Source organism: Psammomys obesus, unplaced genomic scaffold (genome assembly GCF_907164565.1).
Source record: "Psammomys obesus unplaced genomic scaffold, mPsaObe1.curated_primary_1811, whole genome shotgun sequence".
NCBI classification, from domain to species: Eukaryota; Metazoa; Chordata; class Mammalia; order Rodentia; family Muridae; genus Psammomys; species Psammomys obesus.
In genome coordinates, this window is record NW_026592118.1 from 10,968,055 (window position 1) to 10,992,505 (window position 24,451).

The window sequence follows — 24,451 nt, forward strand, 5'->3', positions numbered from 1 at the left end:
CTTCTTTCTGTGCATGTGACACAAGACAGGGGTGGCGCTGCCTGGACCTCGCAGGTGCAGAGCAGGGGTGAGGCAGTTTGGGCACTGTTCTTGACTTCACTCCTCATTCTGCTGGTACTGATTCTTTGTGCAAAGCAATGGGCTACTTTCTTGTAGTACTTCCAGCCTCCTGTGATCACATTTACAGATCACAGAAGGAAACACTTTGCATGCCCTTGCTATGCACACAGCATGACTTTGGCCAATTTTTATTGAAAGAATTTGTAGTGAAGCTAAGCGACCATTTTCTTTACTTCAGCACTGGTGTCTCTAGTGTCAAATACATTCTGCAGTAAAAATATAAATAAAATGTAGATTTTTAAAATATTTTAAATAAAAATATTATGTCCAGCAGGGAGATGTGAAATGGGGTGGATAGAAGATAAGGGGCTTCAAAGCTCACTTACTGATCTTGCTACAAGAAAGAAACCTGCACACAGGGAGAATGTGCTTATGCTATTTCAATTGGAATTAGTGACCTACTCGATCAGATATTTTATTATAATCTGCAAAGCTGTTGAGGTGTCTTAGGAGAGCTTGGCAGAGTAATCAGTTATCCCATAGTCCTTGCAAATCTAGAATTTCCCATTTCCAAAAAAAAAAAAAAAAAAAGCAAATTATCTTCAGAGAGGCACATCCTGGGTAACAAAGCTGCCGGCATAATCTTCTAGCTGGAGCTGCAGGATGTACCATGTTCCCTTTGCACAAAGGTGAAGAAAGCATGAAAGGAGATGAATAGAACACCAGACACCAAAACTTTAAAGGGCAGGAGAAGAGAAGGATTTACCAAAGGACTAAGACTGAGATCAGAGAGAGATCAAAAGGGTTGGGGGGGAGGAACAGGCAGATGGAAGGAGGGAGAAACTGGTGGAGGAAGTAGGAAAAGGAAAGAATGAAGGAAGGAAGGAGGGAGAATTCATACAGTACCATAAAAAGCACAAGGCACAAAGCTTTGAAGAGTAGAATGGCTGTCAAGCAGGACAAATTAGGAAGTCACCAAGACAGAGGAAAAATCATGGGACAGCATCAACATCATGTCAAGAGGTCAACGACACACACACCTGTGACATCCTGTGTGCAGGTAGTAACCACAGCACAGAACCCAAATCTATACCCACATCAGATGAGGAAGAGAGGACTGTTGAGGACAGAAACTGGAGCTAGTTTCAAGAGGCTTGTATGAGAAGATTTGGGGGAAAGGAGAATGCATGCCAGGGTGGGGAGAAGACACTGGACTTCCTTCTTAGACTTAGTTATTTGTAGAGGGTAAAAATGGTAGTCATCCCTGAAGCTGCTGGGCTCAGTGTGCACGCCCTCAGTACACCTGTCCTGCAGCGAGCTCTGGTGTGGAGATTAAAGGCACCTTGCAGCACTGGGTCCCTCCTTGGTCACAGCTCCAGATGACCCCCTTCTTCTCTATACCCACTGGGGGAATAGGTATTCTAGCCACTGCTAATGTCATGATAAGGGGGCCCTGGAAAGGAGAGGAGAGCAGAAAAGGTTAATATATATATACATATGTATGTATGTATGTATGTATGTATGTATGTATGTATATGTATATGAATAAGAAAATTATGTAGAATTAAAATTAAAATTTAACACTCTATTAACACTGGTGAAAAAAGTTTCAGAACATATGCATGTCTTTGTGGCAGCGTGGCTACCTGAGAAGCCAATCACAAAAGCAATAAATCCCAAGGACACATGATATCACACCACTGAAAGATCACGGCAGAGAAGAAAGAAGGTAGGATCAGGGCTAGGAGGTCATGTAGGCTAGAGAACTCAGACCTGTTGGGCTGGCTGACATCATGAGTAATGGTTTATCACTGCATCTCAGCTTTGGCCACTTTGTGGTCTTAAAATCAGGTGGTCGACATGTTAATGTCATTAGGAAAATGTGAGTCACCAAAAATGAAGAAAGCAGAAACAGCCATGTGTCTTTAACGGAAGGACCACTGTGGCAGTGTGCAAGGGCTCTAAAGCCATTTCAGAGACTGGAGAAAAATGTTCATGTTCAGTCTTGACAAAAGCTAACATATTTATAAATGAGTCACAGTTAATTCCAACAGCAAGGCACTAAATGTCACTAAAAGCCACTTTCAGCAGCTTTTTAGAGTCAACTTATTTTTAACTCTATGTAATGAATTTTGAATAATATTGGCTACTGGTTTTTCAATGATTTTTTCCCACTAATAGGCTTTGTTTAAATAAATGTAGAATTTACAAGGAAACTGATTAAAAACAAAAGACCCTCTGGGTTCATCTCTAACTCTTAGGACAGCACTGCCATCTTAGTTTCTCTTCTGGTCACTGTGATAGAACATCTGGACAGCAGCAACTTAAAGGAAAAGGGGTTGGCTTTCACTTACATTTTTCAGGGTACAGTCTACTGTGGCAGAGAAGTCACAGCCACAGGAGTTTGAGATAGATACTTACATGGCATCCACAGTCATAGTTAGGACTGGTGAAGTCTGGCAGGAAGCTCATTGTCTCCTCCTTATAGACTCTGTGGTCCCAGCCCAGGGAATGGGTGGATCTTTCCACCTCAACTAACCTCACCAAAATCAAAATAGCCACCCCCCACAGGTATGCCCAGTGGCCTGTCTCCCCAGTGATTCCAGACTCTGTCAACATAGCAATTGTGATTAACCATGACACCACCCAAAGACGGAATGTGTGGACCTGCACAGTTGCCAGTACTGCACAGGTCACTGGTCACAAACAGCGTCAGAGTGACTTCACTTGGGTGGCTTCTTTGTTCATCACCAGGCTCTTAACATTAGAGCAGGAGTGTTCTGTGCAGACTTTGTTAGGTTTTTATCTGGGTGAGTCTTTGTAGATAACTTAAGTTTCGTGGGAGTTACCTTTTCTCAGTAATGCACACGCATGTTTGTTTTATTTAATTTAAAAAGGAGTCTATGAGAGAGAGAGAGAGAAAGGGGAACTGGGGGAGCAGTGTTTCTGTGGAGGAAAGAGAAGAGCATCGGTGTTATTCCTCTCTACCTTGTGTGAGGCAGTATCTCGCATTGTTTGCCACGGCATATGCACCAGGATAGCTGGGTCACAAGCTCGCTTCGAGGGATTCTCCTGACTCCACCTTCTATCCCTCTATAGGACCACTGAGGTTATAGGCAAGTGCTCTACCATGGGTTCAGGAGATTTGACCCCAGGACTTGATGCTCACTGAGCTTCTCCTAGTCTTCATGGGTGTTTGTGCACATACTTATGAGCTTTTTAAAAATTTTCTTTCCTGGGTCCAAGGACAAGATATGTAAACTCTAGTTTGTTTTAAACCTATGTCATTTACCAGCATCAGATGACAGGGACTGGGAAGCTGTTTGTGTATGTCCTGGATGTTTTGTTTATTTGTTGTTGTTGTTTGTCAACTAGACATAAGCTCAGGTCATCTGGGACAAACAACACCAATTGAGGAAATCTGTCCAACAGATTGGACTGTAGGCTATTCTGTGGGACATTTTCTAGATAAATGATTGATGTAGGAGGATCCAGCACAAATGGTGGTACCACCCATTGGCCATGGCCCTGGGGTATGTAAGAAGCAGGTTAAGCAAGCCAATACAAAGTGTTACTCCATGGCCTCTGCTTCAGTTTCTGGCTCCAGGTTCCTGCCCCAACTTTCCTCAGTAATAGATTATGACCTGAGAGTTGTAAAAGTAAATAAACCCTTTCTTCCCCAAAGTGGTTTTGGTCAGTGTTTTTTCTCAGCAACAGAAAGCAAGCTACGACACTGCATACTGCAACAGCTCTGCCTCACTGGCAGAGCACAGATTCGTGATGAGGTCACCAGTCTTGTGTTCAGACTGCTCATGCAGACACACTGATGTGAGTATGAGCTCATGGAAAGAGATTGTTTGGCACCATGGACAGCTCCAGAGTGCTGGGGTTCCTAAAGGTCCACTAGAAAAGAGCTACACACACACACACACACACACACACACACACAACCAAGTGTGCTCTTGAGCAAAACAAAGTGGTCCAAACCAGTCACATATTGTCTGCTTTCCACTTGATTAAAAAAAAAAAAAAAGATAACAGTGGATTCTTCAGTCTTGTCATGTCTAGCAGTTTTTAAACCCAAGGACTTTATCAGTTATCTTTTATTGTAAGCAAACTGTAGTCTCTGGTCTTGGAAGACAAATGGTTTGAATCATGCTTCTGTCTTTTGGTAAATGTTTTGTCAATTTAAAGAAATTGGAGTTTTAAAATTGAGGCTACACTTAGTGCTGTGTCTTTGGTTCAGCTCTACATTGAAACTTAATGCTTCTCTGCATACATAGGAAGTAAATACATTGGTGCTGTAAGCACATATAGGAAGGAAGAAGGTTAGTATGTAAACAAACATGTTCACCACTCAGATGGCTGTTTTTGTTGATTTTGCGGGAAGAACAGCTAAAATCTACTCATTTGTTATGAATCCCCTACATGACAGTAAATCTCCTGATGAACACACCCCGCCCCCACCCCATGCTTCTTCATCTCTCTACTGCTACTACTTTGTAGAAAAAGTATATCTTATTGTGGCCCAATAATGGAAAGATATACACACCACAGTATACTAAACACATTTAATCCTTTGTGCATGGAGGGGTGCGTGAAACACATTTCTGCATTTTTCAGGACACAAACACAGTGTCCGGACTTGATGCATCCGAGTTAGAGAAAGCCACCCTTCACAACTCCCTTGGTGGATGTCACACTTCTGAATTGCTCTCCCTGCTCTGCTGCTGACCCAAACTGTGGCTTTTCTGAGAGGCAGTTCCAGAAATGCATGCTCTCAGCTAGGGTCATAAACAAACAAACAAGCTGACCCAATCCAGATGGGCGGAGATCAGCTGGTGCTCCATGTCCTGCCTGTGCTTTCTGCTAGCGACATCTAGAGCCTGCTCAGCAGAGCAAAATCATTCCAGACCTATAATCCAAAGCTTTTAAGCCAGATTTGTGTGTGTGTGTGTGTGTGTGTGTGTGTGTGTGTGTGTGTGCGCGTTTCTTGCCTACATTGCAACCCAGTTAGGTCCCCAGGATACTAAGTAAATAACAGAAATTTTAAGAAGTCTTAATTGCTGGATAATCTCCTCAAGAATTCTAGTTCTTTGAAGCAGATGTCAAAAGAATTTGTTCCTTTTCCTCAAGTCTGGCCCATTGGAGTAAGGGACATTAGGCTTGTGATATCTTTTTCTAGCCAGGGTAATCTGGAAATGACCAGAAAGAAAATGCATGGTGTGTTCCTATGGGTGTGCCTCCCACCAACTCCTGTCACCTCTGTGGCAGTCCCTAGGTCATCCTAAAACAAAGCAAACCCCACTATTAACAGTAGCATAGCCTCACTGTTTTTTGTAATTGAGACCCCCGCCCCTTGTGGGAGCATTGTCCCTCCATGCACACCTCTGCACCAAAACTTACTAAACACCGAAGTCTTGTTACTTATCTCATGGCCACAGCTACTGTCCCCTTGGGGGCAATGGGGTAATGGGGTGCCCTGAAAGGGTGAGGGAGACCAAGAGGCTTGTGCCAAGATCCGGGTGCTACAAGACTACATTGCAAAGGGTTCCCGGTGACTCCCCAAACACCACACACCCGCCCCTAAGGGCTGCACCAGCCAAGCCCAGACCAGCCTGTCTGAGGGCTCTCCTGGGGGTTGTCTCCTTTCCTTGGGACTAGAAGGGCTCAGGAAAAGCTTTCCCTCCCTGACCGTCCTAGTGGCACCGACCTGCTGAAAGGGAACAGTGTAAGACCTTCAACCCATCCTGGGAGTCACCAGTGCCCTGAAAGAGTCCTTGATTACTATACTAGGGTTCTATGCAAATTCAGTCTTGGAAGCCCAGACTTCCAGCCTTGAGAGCAAGAGACCACTCTGAGAACTTCTTATGGAAGGAGCACGGTCTAACCAGAGTTGCTGGAACAGAGGCTTGTAGCCCAAATTAGCATGCCTGGTGAAAGCTGTATTGGGCCTGGGTCAGAGGCCAGGGCTCTGAAGCTACGACTTTTTTTTTTTTTTTTTTTTTTCCTGGAAACACAGGTAGGATCTTTGGGTGTAGAGAGAGAAGATGTCTGGGGACAGTGAAAGGGGAAAAGGGGGCAAAAGGAGGAGAGGAGGGCCGCTTTGGATAGTTGCAGTGACAAGTACTAAGGAAGAGAAAAGGAACCTGGACTAGCTGTTCTCTGAGCCCCAAAGCAGGAAAATAAACATAAAACACAACTCCAAGCATACACAGATCTAATTCCCTCCTTGGGAATCACAGAAGGCTGCGGTTACAAACAGACATCCATGCATCTAGCGAATTCCAAGCATAGTCCACATCCCAGCAGGCGCAGCTCCAAACCCTTCCTGCTCTAGCCACCAACTCCTCGCCACCACCGCAGAGACCTGCTCCGGACCACGGTGACTGAGATGAGCCAAGGAGAGTGTCTGAGCACGCTCTGGCACAGCAGGGAGAAGGCAAGGAGAGACGCAGGGGACCCAGAGACCCCCCCCCAGGAGGCGCCAGGCCCAAGCCCCCCCCCGACCCCCCCCCCCCCGCCACCCACCCACCACGATGCTCTCTCTTACGTCCTCCTCGTCACAGTCGCTCCGCGCCTGGTACTGGAACCGGGGCCGGCCACCTGCACCGCCGCGCTCCCGGGGCACCACCGCCTGCGCCTGCGGCCCGAGGGGCTTCGGGCCCGCGTCCTCCTCCGGCCCCTGGCCACCCAGGAGGCGACTGGCCTCCGGGGGCGCCGGGAAGGAGCGCGAGGTGTTGATCTTGCCCGTGAACCTTTGGTACAGCGAAGCCATGGGCCGCCGCCGCGCGCTGGCTCACTGATTTGGATGCTTCGGAGAAAAAAAAAATTTTCCTTTCTCTCTGTCTCTCTTCCCTCTCCCCACCCCCTCCAGCAGAAAAGAGAGAAGGGGGGAAAAAGGAGGCGGTGGGGAAAGAAGAAAGGCGAGCCTGGCCGCTCCGCGCCACTCGCGAGTCGCCTGGGTGCTGAGCGACTCTGCCTGGCTCAGCTTCTCCGCCCCCTCCCCGGCGGCGCGGAAGCCAGGGGTCGGAGTGATCGCTTTCTCTTTCTGCTTGGCTTTTTTTTTTTTTTTTTTTTTTCTTCAAGTCCTCGCCAAGGCCACGTTCGGCCTCACCAAAGAGATGGAAGGAAGGCAAGATACCAGAGGCACACCAAGGGAGGGGACATATCTAGGCCCCATTATTTGGCACCACCTAGAGACCAGCTCATCTTCTGGTCCCCGCCCCGGCCCCTTGCAGCTCCTCCTTTCTCTCCTCAGCGGGGTACCCAGCTCCCGTAGTAGAGACGACACCTGGGGAGTTCCAGGCCCAGGGAGGTGGAGGTGGATGAGGGATGCGGGAGGGTTCTCGGGACGCCGGTTGGGGCATGGATTGGGGTTCAGGGCTGGGGCACTCCTAGCTCGGCGGGAGGCTGTGTCCCAGTGAGAGCGGACAGCTCTACAAAAGGCCAGAGCTGAGCAACGAAACCAAACCCTAACTGCGGTGGGATCCAGGGACTTGGGGGTCGTGGCTCCCCTTTGCATCCGCTTTGGGTGGTGGCGCACGGCTGCCCTCCCTTACCTCACAGGGACGCCCACCAATGTTGTTCTTCCGGCTTCGGTTAACTTTGACAAAGACCCTGGGGGTAGGCGTGCATTGCAGCTGCAGGGCGGAAGAGCTGCGGGGAGAAAGGCGGGCCTGTCAGGAGCAGGCCCGGGGAGGCGCCTGACCCACCACCCACCTTCTTTTCATCACCTAGGACTGAAGAAAAAAAAAAAAAAAAAAGATTCATTTTCTTCTGATCTTCTTCAGAAGGGAAGGGCAAGTCTAGAACAGGAGACAGGACTCCTGGGCAGGCCTAGTGCAAGCCTCAGGAGCAAGGCTTTCCAGGGTATGTCTGGCTCCAGCCTGCCTGTCTATGTGCAAATACAGGGAAACGCTAAAGCGCTTAGAGGTCAGCAACCTTTCTAAACCTTGTTCCACCCCATTCTGGTACTGAGTTGCCGGGGGAAGGGGGGCCACTTTGACCCCAAAGGCTGAGCAGCACACAGGGCTTCCAAAAACAAACTCATTTTGGTGCATTCGAACGTGCTCGAGTGCCCCCGTGTGGAGAAATGCTCAAACTGCGTCTGACTGCTGGTCTAGACCATGGCTGGCAGCTCTGCCTACTTCCTTCCTCTATTCCTCTCTGTAGGCTTCTAGAACCCTTGGTATTTTTTTTTTCTTTTTTTCTGTCGGAGGGGAGAGGCGATGGGCCCTCTCACCCCAAACACCAGCATCGCTATATGGGTTGGAACTTGGAGAGATTCACAGGAATTCTGGCACCTGCCTAGGGTATCAGCTGTCCCCTCCCACCATGAGACGGGGACCTCCCAACCAGTGGTGCTCCACGAGTCTCCCCAGCTTCCCTGTGGACAATGAGGGTTTTAAATATAGGGGAGGCAGCTACCCAGAAGGCCTGGCTGGCAGAGTCCGGTCCTCCCTGGTCCCAGCGGAGTGCCCTACAGAGCCCCCGGAGTAGCGGAAGCTGCTCTGCAGCCTGTGGTTGCTGTTGTAACCGCCTGCCATTCCTTCCAGCCTTTCTCTCCCAACTCTCGATGTAGAGGTTGGTTTTCTGTTTGTTTGGTTTTTTTTGGTTTGGTTTGGTTTGGTTTGGTTTTTTGTCGGTCTTCCTGTGCTCCACAGCTGTTGGACCCACTGTGAGTAAAAGGCTACTAAAGCCAATTAGAACCATTTCCCTTGATGAGGGAAATAAGAAAATGTTGAAGCCACAGTCCAGTCGCTGCGGGGGTCGTTTATTGGGAGGTCACTGAAAGTCTGGGGTGGGAGAGCTTTGCCCCCCATGCCTGCCGCCCAGACAACACACCGAATGATTGTAAGGACCTACAGCTAAGAAGGGCCAGACCCTGTTTTGTGAGTCTGGCTCACAAAACGTTCATGTGGAAGGCTGCTTGACTGGCCACTTGAAAGACAGGCCCTGCCTTTCAGGGGTTCACCTCCACTGCAGCCAAGAATCCTGACGTTATTACCTGTGGATGCCCCTTGTGTCTTGCTTATTCTACATGAAGGCCATATTTGCAGCATTACACAAGCAGTAACCACTCTGTACATACGGTTAACTTATGCAAAACATAGACATCACATAGGCTATCGTGTCCAATACTTTCTAGAGTTGTTAACCATTGTAAATTAGTGATAGATTTTTTAAAAGAACTATTTTTTACTGTTTGTAATTATGTGTTTCTGCATGAGTATGTCCACATGAGCGAGGTGACCTCAGAGACCAGAGGTGTCAGATCCCCCGGAACTGGACTTACAGGCCACTGTGAGCTGCCTGACATGGTGCTTGAATCTGAACTCAGGTCCTCTTGAAGAGTGTTATGTGTGGTTAGCAGGTGAGTCATGTCTCTAGCCCCAAAACGGAATCATTCATTTAATGGTGGATTCAGTAAGTTAATAGAAAAGGTGTATGTGTGTTCACATTCAATACCTACTTTCTCTGGTGAGTCTAAGCATTCAACTTAAAGTTTGGTCAACCTTTAAAACTTAGATTAAGTTATTCTGAAAATAAAAATTATTACCGTTCACACATACTGTAAAACAAAAATCTGTAAGGATTCAAACAATCTGGGAAAAAAATTAAAGTAGAATTTTCCATCTAGAGAGGCAAATCTGGAGCACGAATAGGAATAGGAGAAACGGAGAGGGGGGAGGGGGAGGCAGCAAAGAGGCAGAGCCTGGCCAGGCTGGCTTGGAAGAGACAGAGGTCAGGGAGCCGGGAAGAGCCGCATGTGTGCCAAGTATCCCTCAAAGCACTCTGGTGGAGGCACACAGCCAAGCGGAGCGCGTGGCCACAGTGAGCACAAAGCCCCCAGGACCATTCTGAGGGATGATTTTGACTGTGAAGCCATGAGCTCTCGGCGACACACCTGCAGGGCCAGTCTTCCCCTAAACCCGAGCTCACCGATTGCAGAGTACATTTAATGACTGTGGCACTGAATAATCCCCTGGGCAAGACTGAGCAGGTTCATACTGTACGGTGAGGGAGGCAGTGCGGATTTAGAGAACTGTTGCTTGTGACAGGTAGTTATTCAAGTCTGGCCTCTGGAAACCCCTCCCCAACAACGTAAAACATGAGACACTCTGAGGGAGAATAAAGCTGGGGCCTTCCAGCCAGATCTTAGTGTCTCGGAAGGGAACCTAAGCACCCTGGCTCAACTTGGCTTTGAATATCTTATTTACGAAATAAAAACTATAAGGCAGTTGAGATGCCTCAGCAGGTACACAGGTGTATTTGCCACTCCCACATCCCACACAGTAGGAGGGAACTGATTCTTGCAGGTTGTGCCACAGAACACACACACACACACACACACACACACACACACACACACACATCTAGAAAACTCTTAAATAACCAGGGGAAAGGTTGGGACAAACTTTTCTGCCTAGAGGGGCAAATGTGAGGCTTCAGCTGGACTGGAGCAAATGGAGGGAATGTGTGGAGCTTATCTGTGGCTGGTTCCGGTCAAGACTTGCACTCCTCACTACTGCATAAAACCAGTGCTGCCTTGCTCACTTCTCTATGCCTGTGACTGTGCCTGTGTACGCTGTTCCCAGCAACCAATTTATAAGCAAATAAGAGAAATCATGGAGTCTGGAGAATGGGACGGGGCATTTTTAAACTGACAACCAAGGAACATTGAAAAACTTTTACCCTTCCTGACTACTAATATTAGAGATACAAAATGGCCACCATAGCACAACCTGAAGAAAGATCTTTCCTGAAGCATTAGGCATCTGTATCTTTTAGATAATAGCACTTAACCTTCTATAAATGGGATTAATGAAACAAACATCTGGATATTCACCAAAAAATGGTGTTAAAACGTAAATGAGAAGCATGCTCTTAGCTCTGAATCATGCCCCTACTGACATGCTGTTTGTCTGGTTTTGCAAGATCACTACCAAGGATGGGCTGGGCTGCAGGCTCTGCACAGGTTTCAAACAGGGACTGCACAGCGCAGGCATATACACAGCCACACAAAGGAACTGGTAAACTCAGAATAAGCTTAAACGTAAAGTGGGATTTTATTTTCAACTATCCAACATATTTAAATATTAACATGTTTTTTTAAAAAAAACATTTATTTTAACTCAATAAAAACTTGCTATAAAATCAGTAAAGTTTACTATCTTCACTTTTTTTCTGCATTTTAGTAGTGCTTTCTTCAACTGCCCACTTTTGGAGAGGAGGGGTTTGTGGAGAAAGAAAGAAACCTCAACACAGTTGAACACACAGAACTCAAATTGTAAGTCATTTATTTCTGGCCTTGTGATTCATCTTTGAGTTAAGGCACCATTTCCATATTCAAACTCACGACAGTCTGGGATATTATTTAGCGAATATCCTCTCACCCACAAGAGTTTCAGGACTATGACCCTTGCCTGTTCCTCTGACTGTGTGACTGAATTTGACCAAAACATGAGCACAGCACGATGTAGGCAAACTCCTGGTGGACACCTATGTCACTGACTGACCTCTGAATGGTAAGGACGCATGCCTCCTGTTGGCTGCTGCCATTCGGAGCTGGACCTAATTCCTGGGCTGTGGCCATGCCATGCAGTTGGAAGCACAGAACAAGGAATCTAGCTTAGCCTAGTGTGGACCAGCAAACCCCAGTTCATTAGTATAAAATGAAGTCTTGGGTAACTTTGTATATAATCAGCTGCATTCATTCAGGAGTAATTTGTTACACAACATGCCGTGCTTGGTAGCTAACAAAACCAACAAACCAAAACCAAAAAACCAGGTCCGTGCATGGAAAGGCTATGCCTAGTAACACTGCATTTCAATTCTTTTCTCAGAAAGTACCTGAATGTCTATGTCCTGTTTGTGCTGTGTTGTGAAGTGGAGATGATGAACTAAACCAAATCTGCAGTCATGCAGACCAGCCAACACATCTCACATGCATCAGATAAATTCTATACATGAGCATACTTTCTCGGACTTCCCTATCAATGGAGAGATGCAGCATCCCCCACTGCTTACAGCTAGAACACTGCAGGACTTACCAAAGGATGACTTTATCAGGAGATGATTGCCAGAAACATCTGAGTTACAGGTGGGTTCTTTACAAAGTCTGACTTTTTATAGTGTGGTCATTAGACAGCATTTTCAACCCGCTGAGGATTGTGGGGAATTGCATCAGCCTCCATGGGGGACATGTTGGGAATGTAGATGTTATAGCTATGCTCATTCTAGACCCGTCCAAACAGGGAGTTGGGACTGGGAGATTGAGATCTGTACCAACACACCTCTCTTCGACTTCCTGGTGCTCCCTCAGGGGTGAAAACTGCTAGCCTCAGAAGAACACACCTGGGCCGTTCTCTACGTGGGGCCACGACATGCTGAGAGAGTTTGGAAGTTCTGCATTTCCAAGAAGAGACCCATACTTTTAGAAGATCCAGTAAGGATTCTCTTGCGGGGGGGAGAATTATATTTATTTAGTGTGTGTGTGCATGCCTGTGGAGGTCAGATGACAACTTGCAGGAGCTGGTGCTCTCCTCCCACTGTGTGGGTTCCATGGATTGAACTCAGCTCATTAGACCGGCCGGCAAGTGCCTTCAGTCACTGAACCATCTATCCAGCCCAGAGAGAGGAGCTTTTAGGAATCCACAAAAAGAGGAGACCCTTCCTCATTGACTTGGGGTTAGCTTCACAGCTCATTAAGAGTCATCCTAGAATGAAGAACATGTCTGGATGCTGTCTGTCCTTGAGTTGACCCGTTCTCTGGAGTGAAAGAGAAGATTCCATTTCTCTTGGTGCCTTTCTCAAGAGACATTTTGACATTGTGCTTTAAAAACAAAGAGCCTCTTCCATCCTGCCAAAATGCATACAATTTGGCAGAGAGCTCTGCAGAACTGAAAAGGCAGGTGGGATGAGGAGCCTCACTTTCAAAAACTGTTTCCATTAAGAAGCCCTCAGCACCTTTGCTTTGGCCTTGCTGCTTAGGTAGTGCAATAAAGAAAACCTGTCCTTAATTAAAAACCAATAAATGTAATAAACATGTTTAAGTTGAAAACCGACTTCTACGAAGTTAATTTTCCTGAACCTGCTCTTTTAAAGTCCATTAAAATGTTCACTATAAAATCCATGTTATTTATATTTTTCACCATCACTTAAGATCCACCCCCAAATTCCTCCGGCACATAGCTACAGGTTGTAAAATGGACTGGTGTCATCCGGGATAGCTCAGAATTGCAGCGCATTGTGTGGACAGAGGCGGTATCCAACACGCATATGTAAATACTCGTAGGCGTGAGCTAGTAGTGAAGCACAGTGTGTTGCCTGTGATCATGTCCTCCTGAGTAAAAGCAAAGGCTGTCAGCACACAGCCTGGCTCAAGCACACGTGGGTGTGTCTGAAAGGATTGACGGTGGCTTCTGTAATGAAAACAGATTCTATTAGGAACAATGAAACCAAAACGAAAGCTGCCCATTTCTTCTTTGTAATTCAATCCCTGTGGACTGCAACCCCATCCACTCCACTCCACCCGCTGCTCAACAGCTTCCTCCTCACAAAGGTTAAAACTGATTTGTCTGTACAGCTAATTGCATTTCAAATCACAGTAATTTGGAACGCCAAAAAGTAATTCCCCTTACAATGACTTATATTTATATTTTACTTGACAGGTAAACAGAAGTTGCCTGTTGGCTAAATAAATCCATTAGTCGTGTAAGCCTGCAGTCTGAACAGCTCTTTTCCTCACTTAGAGATGGCAGCAAGTGGATCTACTCTCCACTACAACAGGCTGAGGTGGGTCCCATTAGTTCGATGCCTCTTGATTTGAGTCCCTGACAGGCCCTATTACAGCCTTCACAGCATCCCACCCATAATCGCTACCATTACATCGCTTTATAACTGAACAATACTCAAATTGCATCATTTATACAGAGCCTTTTCCAGCTCTGTGGGGAAAGTTGGATAAATTAATGCTTGCAAGGACTTTGGAGGATTTCTCAGCCTTCTTGGGGTAAAAGCGGCAGCAGTTTGAAGGGCTCTGGTTCCATTCAGTTAAGTTCAACTCCAAATGATGTGGAAATAAGTGGTTGTGACATCAGAGGATGCTTGGTCTCCTATTAGAGACAGTCAAATCATTAAGCATCTTTCTTGAGCAGGCAATTTATCTCTGTAACATAAAATTATCAAATTCAAAATACACCGTCGGATAGAACACAGAGGTTATATCAGTATTCTAAGTCAAAGCACAAAAGTACCAACAAGCTGACTAGATAGACACACAACTTCTGATGGCCTGTTGACACAGCCCCAGACACCTGAATGACAGCAAGAGCTAGGCTAACATTCTAGCCACTTATCATCACACCTGGGCTGTATTAAGTCAGCAAATTAGAAAGTAACTCCAGGCCCCAAACTCAACAAGTCGCTCCTGACCTCCTGGGAAGGCAGCCTGCAGGGAGTTCTCCACGGAGTAAAACAGCCACTTAAGATGATGGCATTTGAGACGTGCGAAGCATCCCATGAAACAAGCCACACTCAGCCTTGGTTTTCATCCTGAATGAAAGTGGACTGATGCATTGTCTAAAATCAACTGACGTGGCTACCAGAGGAGGCTCAAGGAAGACACCCTACTCTTCTTCATCACATGCTGCCTTGATCACTTTTAAAATATCTTAAATGTGTTTGCAAGTGTGGTGGGTATTCTTGGATGTCAACTTCACCACATCTGGAATTAACTAAAACACAAGGAGCTGAGTACACCTGTGTGTGTGTGGGGGGGGTGTCTTAATTAAATCATTTAATACATTACATATAATGTATATAATAGAATATTATAATATATATCATATAATTATATTATATATTATATACTGTAGTATAATATATTATATATTACATTATATGTGTGTGTGTTCATTCTGTAGGTTCTATTTCTCTAGAGAACCATGGCTAGTACAGAATGCCAGTGTGTATGTGTGTGTGTATACGTGCGTGCATATGACCATGGCAGCCAGAATACAGTGCCAGACCCCTTAGAACTGAAGTTTCAAGGAGGTGTGAATCCTGTAATATGGATTCTGGGAAATGAACCAGGGTCTTCTAGAAGATCAGCAAGTGCTCTTAACTGCTGAGCTCACTCTCTAGCCCATTATTCTCAGTTTTTGAGATAACTATACTCATCACCATGCTCAGCATCCTCCAAAGAAGGAGGTTAGAGAAGCCTTTGGCTGCCCTCTCCCAATCACAGATCCTTCAGATTCTGGTTCATTAGAATGTCCTCCTTCTGGTCTCGGTCAGACCTATGTTCCCATAATGGCCATGTTCTAGAAAGATCACACCTATGGCTCATCAGCCCTAGATTCGCAATATACAGTATGCTCTGGGAAGCTGTGGGGACAGCAATGTGTCATTGGATGGCTACTTTGAAGCAAACCAAACCTTTCTGTTTTGCTTTTCAAAATCAATGGTGTGAAAATGTTCCTGTGAACACAGCTCACACAGTTATCTCTCAATACTGGCAGCTACCCATCGGCCACCTGTATGCTTTCTTGTCTGTCCACTAAGCAAAATGTCTATTCTTGAGTTAAGGTATATTCCCGTCTTACACAAGAGAACTCATTTCCTAGGCAGATTTTATAAATAGTTTTTCTTTCCTGGTAAAACAGGGGGTAGTTTCTTTCTCATACACCCTACTCATTCTATCATCTGCTCCTGTCTTTCTGTCTCTGAGCATGTCTGTGTGAGGGTGTGCTTCTCAGAGCACTGCAGCCATGCAAACCTCAGGCTCCAAGTTGCTGACCTAAAGCCAGGGCATTCTCCATCCAGCACAGAGGATCTGGATCTGACACTCTGGATTAGGCACCATCGCTTGAGCTTCTGGCTCATTGCAGGCTTGGTTCAGGCCTGGACTTTCTCATTCAGACCATGAGGATGGTAAGAGTGGAGGGTCCTAGCATTGTCATCCACTTGAGATCTTCAGATCTCACATAAGGGAAGGGGCAAAAGTGAAGACTTACTGAACCTTCCAGAAAATATGATGGTCACATGTAATCTTCCAAGACAAATCACTAGCCTTTTCCCCTGAATTTAGGTTGTCAATATCCTTAATTCTGGGGAAAATGCCTCTTATTTGAGGACTTTCTCTTGGTTTGGGTAAATTTCCTCAACTGCAGTATATGGAAGAAAATGCCTTTTAGTGATGAAAAGCCTCTTGCATATTCTCAGGGACAGGGACAAGGCTTGGGGATTTGCCAGCACAGGGCTGATGAAGCACAGAGGAGCGCCAATCCTGGACAGGCCGGAGGGCAGAGGGAGGGCCAAATGACTGAGAAGAACACCATGGCCTTAACAACTCCTCTGTATTCATGGGGGATAACAACTCCCGGAAGATTTGTGCAGTGGTTGGCAGTTAACACAGGAACTCACAACCAGTCAGTGTCTAGAGAGTAATCTATAGAATACTCTACAGAGTGCTCAGCGACAAATGGGACATATGTACCAGTCCCCTTCCCCCAAAGGCTCACAGAGGAAGAAGGAGTGAAAAGAGTGTATGAGCCGGAGTTCTGGGAGGGCCTGAGTAAACCGTGCCTTCCAGACATGACAGGCGCTCTGCAATCATGAGCTCACATGGCTTTTGTCTGCATGAGACCTGCATGAGGCTAAGCCAACATCCTAGCATGGAGGACGGAGGAATTCAGATGCCCCCACCTCTGATTTAGGAGCTCTCAACAGTTGGTGGTGTTTTTTGCAGGTAGGGGTCACTTTTCTCTAATGCTATGCCCCCTGGTGGGCCGACCGTCATATCAGTTACCCCTCTGTTGCCGAGATAAAACACCACGACTAGAAGTAATTTAAGGAAGGAGGAGTTTAGTGGGGTTGGTCCAGAGTGTTAGGCATCCATCACGGAGGAGAGGCCTGGCAAAAAAGAGTCATGTTTGGCAGCAGGAACAAGAGGCTGAGAGCTCATATCTTGAACAAAAGAATGAAGTAGAGAAAGCACAATAGAAGTACGTGGTTTTAACTCTCAAAGCCCATTCTCAGCGACTTACTTTCTTCAGTGGCTGCACCACCTAAAATTCCCCAAACAGCACAATCAACTGGAGATCATGTGCTCAAAGGCTCAAGACTATACAGGACATTTCTTATTTAAACCACTACAACCAAGCTCTAGTGTGGCAGTTCTCGACCTGTGGGCTGAGACCCCTCTGGGTCAAATGATCCTTGTCACATGGGTCACCTAAGATCACCTGCATATCAGATATATTGTGATTCATAACAGTAGCAAAATTACATGTACAATGTAGCAACAAAAATAATTTTATGTTAGGGGTTCATCACAACATGAGGAATTGTATTCAGGGGTCACGGCATTAGGAAAGTTGAGAACCACTGCTTTAGTCAATGGCTCTGTATCCAGACGTATTATATGGGAAGCAGAAATTGGAATCAGTGGGTTCTATGAAAATAGAGGACAGGGAGTTAGGATCATAAGACGTAGTGGGTGGCTCTGGAGGAGTTAGGGTAGGCATTTGAGGTATCTAGGGTGAATATTATCAAAATACACTGGATATAAGAATGGACTTCTATAAACAGTTAATAAAATATATGTAAAAAGTAAAACTCTTACATTTATCAGCACCCCGGGCTTTTCAGACATGTAAGTTCTGTGCCCCAAAGAGGCTTATATGATGTAAACCTTGACGTGGTGTCATAAAAGGTGATTTGAAATGCAGTACAATCAGGCATGTCCAACCTGTGGGCTCATGGACTCATGAATACATACCCCTAGACAGCTATGCATGTAGCCCAGGATACTTGTAAGCCACAGAGTCATGCTGCAGCGACTAAAGGTTGGACACCTTTGCCATGTCGAGACTGCTGAGAGCCACAAGAAGATGGCACAGTCTTGAAATGTCCTGCCAGCAAACAGCAGGCAGGCTAGGCAGCCTTTCAAACACCTGTTATCTGAATGAGTATCCAAACAATGGAAAAATCCCAGGTTGACTATCCCAGTTTAGACTATCACACCTAGTGTATCTGGGAAGAAACTGTTTTCAACACATCTATGTGCTTTTATTATTTCCCAAGTAGTGCTTCATTTTGGAATTGCACAAGGGAGAGGAAGCAGGAGTTGATGTTTAAGGTCTTTGCTTTGAACGTGAATTTTGCCCCTTATTTCATATTTGTTGGCCTTGATTATTGCCTTAAGGTGACAAGCCACAAAGCAAAGTGAACAGGCACAGGCTGTGTTTCACAGACCCTCCAGAGAGTCTGGGGTTAGAAAAGGACAGTAGGAAAGGTGGGTTATAGGATACAAGCCTGTGTCCTGCAGCTTTCTGTGGCTGCTGGACCTGTGTGTTATTTCTTCTTTTCATTCACCCTATGAAGAATATGAGGCAGGGGGGAGATAAATCCATTTCCCACATTCTCACAGTCTCTTCTCTTTTCTCTCCTTCCCCGTGCTCCTTCCTGCCCCAACTCTACCAGCAGCCTCTCTTGGGATAGCATCCCTCTCATTACAATCCAACATCAAATGCACACACCATTCTCTCATCTTTCATGTCGATGTTCCTCTAATGAACTCAATCATCTGTGAAAAGCAACCAAACACATGCAGAAGAAATAAACCTGCAGGAGTCACCTGAATGTACCAGCCCCAGAACAAGGAGTATGTCTGAGCTGGATGCTACCACTTGAGGGTGCTGTGGGAGTTCAGAAGTGCAAGTTTATTCAACCTGAGAGCCCCAAGTGCCTAAGGGCTCCCCCTTCCTTCAGGTCACTCGTGTCTGTGTCCAGCTGGCCCCTGGGCAATAACGCAGCCTGGTAGACTGGTTCTTACCAAAAGAAAGCCTGCCTGTTGATAAGTGTTTGCGTGCTTTGGAAAGTATTAAATCAGGTCACTACATGAACCAATCCCCCCTTCCTGTTTCTTGAATAATCAGGCGTTCAGGAGAGGAAGAGGGCTCATCAATCCTTACTGTCTCATCATGGTGCTCTGTGAATGACTTATACAGCTGGGTTCATGTGCACAGAACTTTGTAACTCAAAATGGTCTCAAGCAGTTTTGTATCCACTGGGACATTGGTAGTTGGGATACAGAGTTGGCTAGAGGCTAGAGGAAGTGGGGGAAGCAGTGAGGTCTCCGCTGGAGGTAAAGATATTCTTTAATTAAAACAAGCTTATTTGGCTTGTATTTGCTTTCCTTGTTATAGATTAAATTTTTAAAACAGAACAAAAACAAGCAAATAAAAACAGCCGAGGGGAGAGTTGGATGTGGATGTGGGGAGAGATATGGGGAGAGCTGAAAGGCCGAGAAAATGGTAAATAAGTTCAGGACCGTGGAGAGCGACCTGGAGTGCCGCGTTTACAACCGGACTTCTTGCAGAGAGTGCATTTTCAGAATCTGGAAAAGCTTATTGATTCATTTTGGGAAAAACCACAAACAGATTTACAACTTATTTTCAAGCTGTTTTAAAAATATGTACCATCTCCTATGAACTGGGAACAAACAGGGAAGCTGGATGTTAAAAGATGCAGAGCCTCCAAAAGGCAGAGACTTATACAGATGAACAAAAGCAGATTCGGGGGTGGGGGGGCAGCTTTATCATTGCACATCTTTCATATGCCCTCTTATTTAGCAACTTTAATGCTCCTCTGTTGAAGGTGTTAGAAGGTGGGGTTCCCACCTGCTTCTCTCTGAGTGGAGCAGCGAACTGGAAAATCTCCACACATCACTCTAACTTTTCTTCTGTGATGAGCCTCCCTGGAAATATATAACAGGAAGCTGTGCAACTGAACTTCCAAGTGATGTAATGATAGTCTTATCTGAAGTGCTGCTCAGAACACCCCATTAGTTTTTAAATTAATTTGTCTAGTGTATATAATTAATTTGTCTTATGTATATAATGAATTCTAGTCATTTTCACACCATTGCCTTCTCCCATCCTCTTCTACTGAAGTTATTCTTTTCTCAAGAAGCCCCATTGTACTTTCATGTCCATGTGTGTGTGTGTGTGTGTGTGTGTGTGTGTGTGTGTGTGTGTGTATGAGAGAGGGAGAGCGAGCCATTGAGATTAGAGTTGCTTGTATAAGCATGGGTAGCATGGTGGCATAAGTGGCACATGGGCCACTTATCAACGGCTATCCCACTGAGGAAGTACACCCCTCCTACAACAGCCATGAGCTGCCAAGAGTCCTTCAGCAAGGCATGACTGTGTGAATTCTAAGGAAATACACTGGTCTTGTGAATCCTTTAGCATGTCTCAAAATCCAGTGTTATTTAGCTTGTACAAATGGTTTGTTTCAGTCATGAGATTCATGTTCTTGACCATTTCCTGTGGCTTTTTATGTTCTACGGCTTTCTAGCAAACATTATATTCGAGTAAAGCTCACACCAGAAGCTCTGTAATATACAGAGCAGAAAGTCAAATGGGAAGGAAGAGGCTCATGCCACATTGGTCTCCCGGCATCCTTCGCTGAGGCAACGGGATGGAGATGGCCTCTAGAGCCTGTGCAGAATGGGGTCACTGAGTGACACTGAGGCAGCAGCCAAAGGTACCTTCTCCACACAGCATCTTTCAGAAGTGGTGTGCTCCACATCACTGGGAGGACTTGTTAACTCTGGAACTGGCCTGTAGTCCAGGAGTGAAGCTTTCCTCCGAGGAAGACTCCTGCCATCTGCCTCCCTGCTCCTGGCCAGGAAGTAGCCAGGTGCCTGGGGCCCAGATGTGAAGAACAAATACTTGCTAAATGAGGTTCTTAGGTTGTAACCACAGAAGCCCATAGCTCATGGAGGCATTTCTGGGTTGAGCGCATGTGTAAGAACTGAAACCAGGGTGAGAGTTTCCCTCTGAATTTGCTGCCATGTGTTTCATATGAGGGGAAGATTGGCTGGCTTCTTAATACCTTTGACTCCTAGGCTTAATATCAAAGGCAAATAGTTTCCATATCAATCAATTTAAACTCTGTTATGATAACATGGATTATCAAGCAAGATTCTGCCAGGAGACCTTGATTCAGGAAGGAAAAGTACTGGGCACACAAGTGGGGTGGTCCCTGAGCCCTCCTGTGCATCTCAACCTCCAGGTTGAAAATATTCTGGCTCCTCTGCAAGATTAATAAGGTGAATAGAAAAAGAGCTTTCCTTTAGGATTTAAAAATATTTTAGTGGTAAAGCCATCCATCTCCAGGAAGCTAAGTGTCAGAGAAACTAATATTGTACAATGTCACTTATCATAGGACGAAACCCCTGCTGGTTGTTTATCTTCCCAAAATAGATTAATGCTGATGCTACTGAAAAGAAGGTAGAAAAATAATTTTTACACATTTGGAATTATTTTTTACAGGCATGTGTACAGTGAATGTATTTTACAGGGTCCTCTTTGTCATAATATAGACTATTCTTTATTCTGGGAGTCTGCCATGCTGTGTGCTTCTTTGCACACCTTCAAATCAGTCCTTGGCATACCTATGTAGAGGGAGTTATTGATTACTTATACTATTCAGTCACTTATTTATTCATCTGTGACGCCATTTTGATGACCAAGAGTTACTTTTAACTTCAGCATCACTGATCCTGCAAAAACACCCCATAAATATCTTCTTGAAGGACTCTTTCTCTGAACCTCTGAGATATATCTGTGGCTCCAGTTGAGAATTTTAGGGCCCTGCCAAAAAGTTCTGGGAGTCTTCACCATTGCTGCTGCACCATGACTGGTATAGTGAACCCTTAAAATCAGTGTGTTAGAGAAAGCATATCCACAAACAGTGCACAAACTGAAATCTCTTCCCATTGTACCTTCCACATCACAATCTAGCTGCTGCCTCTCTGGCTCCTGTGCAGGCCAAGGAGGCCATCTTTCTACCTTTCCCAGGGCTTTTCTCCCCTGGCTTATTCACTGACTTTTTGATGGATGTGGCTTTCCCTTGGGTGCAAGGATTTTCAAATGTCTGCATCAAGACTGAAACCAACCCTGCACAGGGAAGACAAAGACCCAACAGAATATTATTCCAGTCTTGAATGTTATTCACAAATGAATTGCTTCTTGATTTGTTTTCTGTTTGTCTTGGGATATGATTGCTACTGTGGCTGCCGAGCACTGGGCATTCTCACCTGTAACATGCCTGTTAGGACCCTAGATCCTAATAGCTTTTCAGCTACCCTAGTAGCTTTCAGCTGCTCCCTGAAGGGTATAAATGAATGGCATGGCCAATATGTTGACATGCTTCTATCACACATTGTCTTACTATGTATAATTGGTCTTCTGTGGACACTGAAATAACCATGCATATAATAATTCTGTTCAGAAATATTATATTCTGGGAAAAAAAAAAACAAATCTTGCCAGGGGTGGCAAAATATCCAGTGTCATCTGTCATTTTCTATTTTGCTTCCTCAGTAAGGATCAAAGGGATGCCTAGGGTATGAGGTCCATGTGAGCCATTTGAACTGGGATCTTTCTACGTCTCAGTTGCCCGTGAAAAACAGGAACCAGAGTCGGACCATTCACAGAGAGAAGAATGAAAAATCGCAGCTCACAGCCTCAAAAGTGCTGGAGGCAAGACATCTGAACTCAATTTATTTATTTTTACCACTGGGGAAGAGATTTCAGGGCCAGAGAGATAGCCCAGCAGGTCAAAGTGCTTGCCATGAAGTCCTGATGACCGAATCCAGTCCCTAGAATCCATATTTTAAAAGCCAGATATGGTGGCATACACCTATATTCCAAAAATACTACAGCAAGTTTGGAGGCAGAGTGGAGACTTTCCAAAAAGCTTAAGTGCCAATTAGCTTGTAGCATGTAGAGCGACAGAAACAAAGCAAGAGACGCTCCAGATGGAGAGATGGATGGCTCAGTGACTAAGAGCACCTTGCAGAAAACCCAGGTTCAGTTGTCAGCAGCCATCCGGCAGCTCAGACTACTTGTGTAACTCTACTACCAGGGGATTCAACTTCTGGCCTCTGCAGGTACCTGTACACACTCTCTCTCAAACACACACACAATAATAAATGCAAGGGGATGGAAAGATGGCTTAGCAGTTAAGGGCATTTGCTTCTCTTTCAGAGGACCAGGGTTTGGCTCTCAACACCCATAGAGAAGCTCAAAACTATCCGACCTCTAGTTCCAGGGTACCCAGTGCCCTCTTAGCCATCCACAGCATTAAGTGTTCATGTGGTGCAATTACATACATTCAGGCAAAACACTCATACACATACAATTTAAAAATAATTACATATATTTATATAAAGTATACATAATATTATATGTAATATGTAAGTATATAGCATATATTTAATATATAGGTGTGTGTGTGTGTGTGTGTGTGTGTGTGTGTGTGTGTGTGTGTGTTTTTAAAGCAACCAGGTAGGAGATGAAAGCCAACTCCCAAAGCAGCCCATGGCACCTGCACCCTCAGTAATATAGTTTTAAAATTATAAACTATAAATTTAAAAACTAGTAATATAGTTTTAAATTTTATGATAAAATAAAAAGTGATTAAACATATGTCAGAAAGCCTTTAAAGAGTAAGCACTTAACACATGATGATTGGAGGAGCATCGCCCTCCGTGTCCATCAGCAGAGCTATCAGGGATTGCATGCTGCAGACATGAAAGGTGCAACTGGCATCAATGTGGCCTCGACCCAATAGACATGACTTACGGACATAATCTCTATATATCCTGCCGAGATGAGATTTTAAATCTTTCAGTCTGTTGTCTCTGCTGGAAATCTTTGTTTCCTGATATTTTCGCGTACCTCACACAGTCTTTCTAGGTGGCTGAAATGCACTGGTGCTTTTCAGGATGGAAGTGTGATGTGCAATCATTGAATCCGTACATACAGATGGAATTCCCATACAAGAAGCTGGATGTCTTAAATCCCAGGCTTACCACCACAATTACAAGAAATTCCCACAAAGGAAACACCAAACAAATGATTTTTGGTTTTGGGGATTGTTGTGTGCACATGCTCTGATATGGGACAGGAAGGAAAGAAAGTAATTAGTCATTTAGGGAAGACATCACTTCAGGATGTGTCAGTGGTTCATTATCTGTAATGAATCAAAGGGTCCACATAATTTTGGTGTTTACTTAGAGACAGGGTCTTTATATATAGTCTTGGCTTTCCTGGAATTTTCTATGTAGATCAGGCTGGCCTCTAACACACAGAGATATGCCCACCTCTGCCTCCCCAGTGCTGGTACTAAAGGTGTATGTCATCATGCCTAGCCCAATCCACACTATTTAACAAGGAAAGCCAAGGTCATTATTGTCATAATATTATCACTACACAGAAGAGGTGAGAGATTACAGAGCGTGACCGTACATTGTACTTACTTTTAAGCCTAAGAGCGAATTTGTTTCAGGAGCACACTGTGATTACTT

The 24,451-nt window shown here is 45.2% G+C and overlaps 1 protein-coding gene and 1 long non-coding RNA gene across 3 annotated transcripts in view; one reads left to right on the top strand and one right to left on the bottom strand.

The window, feature by feature from the left end:
* The window catches only part of Dpp6 (dipeptidyl peptidase like 6), a 749,167-nt gene that overhangs the window by 612,873 nt on the left and 111,843 nt on the right, over positions 1-24,451 (bottom strand). The window contains exon 1 of one of the 2 annotated variants that reach the window (XM_055612949.1): positions 6,614-7,614. The exons of the other annotated variant lie outside the window; for it this stretch is intronic. Within the exon in view, the coding sequence (XP_055468924.1) occupies positions 6,614-6,838 (225 nt within the window). The 5' untranslated portion in view covers positions 6,839-7,614. Of the gene's footprint in view, positions 1-6,613; positions 7,615-24,451 lie in introns of those variants that run through there. 2 annotated transcript variants of the gene reach the window in all.
* LOC129681062 (uncharacterized) lies at positions 9,333-12,767 on the top strand. The gene is made up of 4 exons (XR_008720765.1): positions 9,333-9,436; positions 11,262-11,353; positions 11,910-12,166; positions 12,389-12,767. It is a non-coding gene; the product is annotated as an uncharacterized LOC129681062 (long non-coding RNA).